This window comes from Toxorhynchites rutilus, chromosome 1, assembly GCF_029784135.1.
Source record: "Toxorhynchites rutilus septentrionalis strain SRP chromosome 1, ASM2978413v1, whole genome shotgun sequence".
Classification (NCBI taxonomy): Eukaryota; Metazoa; Arthropoda; class Insecta; order Diptera; family Culicidae; genus Toxorhynchites; species Toxorhynchites rutilus.
Genome location: NC_073744.1, coordinates 76,184,860 through 76,190,976, shown reverse-complemented (window position 1 = coordinate 76,190,976; position 6,117 = coordinate 76,184,860). Strand labels below are relative to the sequence as shown.

Sequence of the window (6,117 nt, the reverse complement as noted above, 5' to 3'; positions counted from 1 at the left end):
CCAACAAAAAAATATTGTGTCTGATTCGCGTCATTCCCTGTTTAACGATAGGAGCCTTTTCTTAATATTTCCATTTCCATATTTCCAGAACTTCTTCTTCTTCAATGGCACTAACGTTCCTAGAGGAACTTCGCCGTCTCAGCGTAGTATTACTTGCATCATTTTTTATTAGTACTTAGTTGAGATTTCTATGCCAAATAACACGCCTTGAATGCATTCTGAATGGCAAGCTCTAGAATACGCGTGATCACAGTGCAAGTCGGAGGAAATTTCTTTGACGAAAAATTCCCCCGACCAGAACGGGAATCGAACCCGAACACACGGCATGTTAGTTATGACGCTAACCACTCGGCCACGGTAGCACATTTCCAGAACTACGCTGTGGTTTAATTGAAGTCGCTTGTTTATAACTGCGGATATTATTTTGTAATGCTACGAAAATTTTGAAATAACCATTATATCAGTTTGGTCGCCTTGAAATGTTTTTTTTTATTGTAGAATCATTTGACGATAATTATTTGATGATTAATTCTTGTGCTCGCAGAACAATACATGCCCCAGATAAGCGCAGCTGTCATCCTTAGTGGAGAAAGTTTTGCAACTGGCAAGCGAAACCAAATTACATACAAAATTCCAGAACGACATTTACTTTCTTGGTGACTGAATAAACGAAATAAACTCTATCTGTTAATCTCAACAACCTCGAAAAGAGTAGCACTGCTTCATTATGATCAAGATTAGCGCAATCCTAGTTGAAAGAAGTTTTGTGACTGGCACGCGAACTCAAATAAATTAATAACTTAATATAACTTATTGAATAACTTGGTATTCCCCAAATAATTTTTTGGTGCACTACCTTAACGCCTGCTTCATCATAGTCTCAGTTCAATGCATTGATGACAGAAAACAAACAATGTTAATTGCTTGGAAAAAGGCTGACTATTTGGCTCAGCTCACTTCATTCGTCTCTAACCTTCAAAAAAGCCCTTGGAAAACTTTACTTTATTCATCATATTACTCCTCCACCCCCATTGCCTTGAGAAAGGCATTCGATCTCTCGCCGTCTAGCTCGCCCAGCAACGACGTTGTTCAGTCGATTTATTCACGAAGAATGAAAGTTTGCCTCAACTAGAGCCACTGTTCATACTCTAGGCAAATATTCCCTTTCGTTCTTCTTCTTTTCCTTTGTTCACGGAGGCTTTACATCTTATGATTTCCCCTTCGTTGCTCGTCGATAAGTTGCTTGTTATTGACAGTTCTGTTCGGGAAAGCACACAAATGGACAGAACAAATGTTTGAGGATACAGACTATGGGATTGTAATGTATAGCATATAAAACAAATCTTAAGGAATTTCCGATTCGTTTGGTATTGTTCCATCCCAGCTACTACGAACACTATCAAGGTGCTTCGTAATAGCTGGGATGGAACAGGTATGTAAATCGCCAAAATCCGTTCGCGGCAAAAATAGTTATTAACATCAACTTTATTTCATAAAAACGTGACCTGTTTTCTGATTTGGCACCCTCAATAAAAGACGTAGTTCTACGTCAAAAGAATTCAGTGTAAGTTAATTATCTTAAAAACGAATGTCTCCGCATCTGGCATCTCTGCTCCCGTCACGTGAGGGAACGACTTGAAAGTGGAACGTAATAATCAATATCAGCGAATGAAGACAGTGGAAATCGAAAACGTCATATGATCACGGGTGCAAAATTTAAGGCAGCGAAAATGGTCTCGGTTGTTTTCCTTCTATTCTCGCTATTTACAGCAGGTAAGTAATTTATTGTAAAATGTAGAGAAAATGTATTAAGTTTAATGTGGACTTCGAAGTATTGTATGATTATCTAGGAAATTCAATGCGAGTCTCGGTTCAATAGTTCCCTTTATTTGTCTACAGCTGGTCGAAGGGCACCAGTTTTTGTGAATCATTTTTAAAACTATAAAATCGATCTCTTTCACAGCGAATTGCGATCAGCTTTCGATTGTCTACTCGCCAAAAGCGCTTGATTACCGCGGACACTCCCGATTGCATGTGAACTCACTGTCCGATGTTTTCGGAGCTGCTCTTGGGTATTCCGTGGCCCATCCCACAGAATGGGACGGCCTAATCGTGAAGGATCCTTTCAATATGGCCAATGGTGTGGTCGTTGTTGTGGCAGAAGGCATTCAGTCACTCAAATTGGAGGTAATCACCTGGAATTGATCTCGTGACCGTGTTGTTGAATCATGCGATGTTTTCCTTTTTGCAGGAGGCTCATACGTATGAGTTGTACGGTGGTTCGGGATCCGAGGCAATTGGTGAGCTGGTGCACAAAACAGCTGAGCACGATAGCATTAGCTTCGAGATTGATTTGAAGGATTCTGTAAGCATCATTTTCTGATGACACCCTCCATTATCGCTAAATGATGCTTTTCCCTGTTATAGTCGAATAGTTTCATCACACCATTGGGGACAGTGCAGCCCGACGATGACGACGTTAAGTTGCAATACTTGAAGCCAAAATCAAGCAAAGCCGATTCGGACATCGTGCGTCAAATATCATACATGAACGGTCTGAGTGATTTGCTGGTTACGTCCACTGAGCAGAACATACCAACCGTGCACATTGTTCGAGTGTCATTCGAAGCTCTTTTGTCCGTTCACGATCATTCATCCCAGGCTGTAGCGGAAGCTAGAAAGCTGCTTACCAATGCTTTACTAGAATTACAAACGGCTGCTGAGAAAGCGTTCGATGGTGCCGTCGTTGTTGGTTTGATTACTTCTACCGAGGCACCACTGGCTCGTTCTAAGCGTGATACTGCTGAATCCAAACAAACCCCTGATGTAACTTATCCTGGTAACCTAGACAGAAACTTTGAATAACGCATTCCCTATTCTCTTTTCAGTACAATATTGCTAAAAAATACGACAGCAATTATCCAGTCATTTTCAACATTATGCTGTGGTTCGGTGTTATTATGGTATTCTCGCTGTTGGCTATTTCAATTGCTATCGCTACGATGGATCCTGGTAGGGACTCCATCATCTACCGTATGACTTCCACCAGAATGAAGAAGGATAACTAAGCCGAGTCAAACTCGCACTTAGCTGCTACACCATTTGAGAATAAATTATTGTACAGTGTAGCATAAATTACTGTCATCCACAAAAATAGAATCAAGTAGCAAAGTATTAATTTGAATTCAAACAGTGAGGTTCCGTTGAGGCAATGGTTATTCAGTTTACTCAATCTTTTGTTTTCTTACGGTCATGTGTCATGAAGATTGATCAAGGGGTTCTCTTAAAAGACGTATTCCTGTCCATCGTAACCCTGCCGAGCAGAATACAATAATACCATTATTTTTGATTATTTCATTAAGATTTGTGTAAGAACAATTTTAGGCCAGTGAATCAGATCCGGTACTGTTTTGCGTTAAGAAATTGTATGAAATTTCTCGGAGACGTGTGTTTTCGTTGTTGTTACTAGTTTGAGTTTTTATCGAAAACGATTCAATAAAGGAAGCCATTTCAGTCCAGAAGAAGGATAACCAAAAGCCTATAATTCATATCGAAAGCCATTCTGGCATCATTGTTTTGTTGACAAAGTTGATTGTTTTTTGTTCGTTATATTGTGTTTTTTCTATGCATCAAATTTGTTTATATTAGTGATTCGTTAGACATCTGTATTTTGTTTTTGAACTAAGAAAATGATGATAAGGTAACCTAAAATTGAAAAACAAATCACGTATGTTTTACTTCCGGAGTTTCCAAGGTAGTTCTCACATGCAAGAACTATGCATTTTTCTACTTGTTCTTGATGGTGCTCTCGAATTTCCGTTTGATTCAACTATTGTCAATATTCATACAATTTTCACTACTGAAAGAGATAAGGAAATAACATGTTATATATAAAAATGCGCAGAATTAAAACTCATCGCAATCAAATAACCTTTTATGATTATAACATTGTAATTTATGGAAAGAACTACAAACCTTCCATAAGCTCACATGGCAAAATTTAAAACCATCATCACTTTCACCGCAGCTCCGCCTAGTTGTAGATTTGTACGTTAGATCGCCAATACCAGTAAGGATGGCACGCACTAAGTGTAAAAAAGTTGTGAAAGATTCGGATCGTATCAAATGTTATGGATATTGCGGAAACTCTCATGATCTGCGCAAAGGTAGATTACGGTGTTCGTGAAATTTTTGGGAACCTACCATCAAAACATTTTTTGGATGTGCGATGGATGAGCGGATTTATTTTCCAATGAACATTTTCGGAATATGACGACTCGTTTCACTAATAAAACGATGCCAGACACACCGTACATCAAATCACTTAAAAATTACACTGCTGGACTGAAAGATGCAGTTGGTATTTTATCTGCCAAAATCAATTCTGAGTCGCCTACCTCAACAATTAATGCATCGTGGAAGCCAATGCCCGGATCGGACGTCGTCCGTAACACACCGAAAAGAAAACGCGAAGACGATAGGTTGGTGAACAAACCTACCAATATTCGAGGTACTAAAGCTGCATCCGAAGTTGTCAAAATTGTTTCTGCGCCGGCGGAATTGCTGTGGATCTATTTATCCGCATTTGAACCGAGTACTTCCGAGAATGACATCGTTGAATTAACTGGAGATTGTTTGAACTTGAGCGCCAATGTAGTACCAAAAGTGATTAGGTTGGTCCCTAAAGACAAACATCCTGTCACCTTAAGCTTTGTAACCTTCAAGGTCGGTGTGGACAAATATCTAAGAAACGATGCTTTACAAAAGATACATGGCCGGAAAACGTGTCGATATGCGGATGACGTCAAAATTTTTATGACAGTTCGAGAAATAGCTGACTGCTTGCGACTACAGCACCTGCTAAACACTTTCGATGAGTGGTGCTTAAGAAATTTCCTTTCAATAAGTGTTCAAAAATGCAACGTCATTACATTTCACCGAAAACTCGAGCCAATAACGTTCACATACATGATCGATCTTCATCCATTGCTACGTGTAGCAAAAAAAACGAGATCTTAGAATTCAAGCATAATTCTCAGGTTTAAAATTCAAGCCGCATTACTCGGACATAATATCCAAGGCCAATAAGCTTCTCGGATTCATCTTCAAAATTTCTGATTAATTTCGCGATCCCACTTGCCTGAAATCATTATTCTGCTCGCTTGTTCGATCGGTTCTGGAATTCGGCGTGGTGGTTTGGTGCCCCTATCAAACATCGCAAAAATTGGCTCTCCCTCGTGATTACGTGGAGCAAACTGACCTCATTATTCGGAATACCAACTCTATAATGTCCGAATCAACTCAAAACACCTCCGAAATCACCGGACTTCAACACTATTGAGTATGGGAAATCAAGAACCATCCATTCATCAAAATCAAAATGAAACGGAACTCAAAACGACCATTACGGAGATCTGGGAGACACTTTCAGCTACAGTAACCAGAAAACTCGCTTCGTCACTTGCAGGAAGTGCTGGATGCCAAAGGGGGTCATAGCGAATACAAGGGGATGGATTTTTGTTATCTGTTAACATTTCTGAACTGATTTCAATTTTCTTTTTAAGAAAAACTTGAACTGTACACTCAATTTTGAAACGTCTGAATCGAAGATTTTTTGTTTGTTTTTTAAACATGAATACGCAACAAACTTGAATACGCATGACCACAGTGCAAATCGAAAGAAATTTCTTTGACGAAAATCCTCCGGCCTGAACGGGAATCGAACCCGAACACCCGGCTTGATAATGTGAGACGCTAACCACTCGGCCACGGGTGCACATGGATGGGTTATACCTATGATATAACCGCAAGGTTGACGTAGGACTGCCGTTGGCTTAGTAATCATTTGTGTTTTTTCAATTAGCAATAATCGCCCTTCGAATGTTCCTCATTGGGTACGATATCGCCGCTGCGCAAAGCTGTTGATTAAATTATTGATTAAACTAGTGAATGAATGGAACAATTCACGAATTCAATTGCAAACAAATCCCAATTTTGGTCAATTCATGCATTATGGTAGTGGTTATCGCTGCAAATAGTTATCAACATTTTGCCTAATCATCAAAAGGTATGCGTAGAAGTTCAGTGGGCTGGCGACATGGAGGGACATGCAGTCTT

The 6,117-nt window shown here is 39.6% G+C and overlaps 1 protein-coding gene and 1 pseudogene across 1 annotated transcript; one reads left to right on the top strand and one right to left on the bottom strand.

Moving 5' to 3' along the window:
* Positions 1–1,643: 1,643 nt before the first annotated feature.
* LOC129775383 (ATPase H(+)-transporting accessory protein 2) lies at positions 1,644–3,524 on the top strand. The gene is made up of 5 exons (XM_055780075.1): positions 1,644–1,773; positions 1,964–2,187; positions 2,252–2,365; positions 2,428–2,826; positions 2,889–3,524. The coding sequence occupies exons 1-5, from the start codon at positions 1,698–1,700 to the stop codon at positions 3,066–3,068; spliced, it is 993 nt and encodes a 330-aa protein (XP_055636050.1). The 5' UTR covers positions 1,644–1,697; the 3' UTR covers positions 3,069–3,524.
* Positions 3,525–5,843: 2,319 nt separating this feature from the next.
* On the bottom strand, positions 5,844–5,920 carry LOC129763779 (U4 spliceosomal RNA; annotated as a pseudogene).
* Positions 5,921–6,117: the final 197 nt, after the last annotated feature.

What these genes read in the sequence shown, in the direction of transcription:
- LOC129775383 (XM_055780075.1), top strand. Translation starts at nt 1,698, where the DNA reads ATGATCACGGGTGCAAAATTTAAGGCAGCGAAAATGGTCTCGGTTGTT. An exon ending in ATTCTCGCTATTTACAGCAG is followed by an intron (nt 1,774 to 1,963) that starts GTAAGTAATTTA and finishes TCTCTTTCACAG; the next exon opens with CGAATTGCGATCAGCTTTCG. An exon ending in TTCAGTCACTCAAATTGGAG is followed by an intron (nt 2,188 to 2,251) that starts GTAATCACCTGG and finishes TCCTTTTTGCAG; the next exon opens with GAGGCTCATACGTATGAGTT.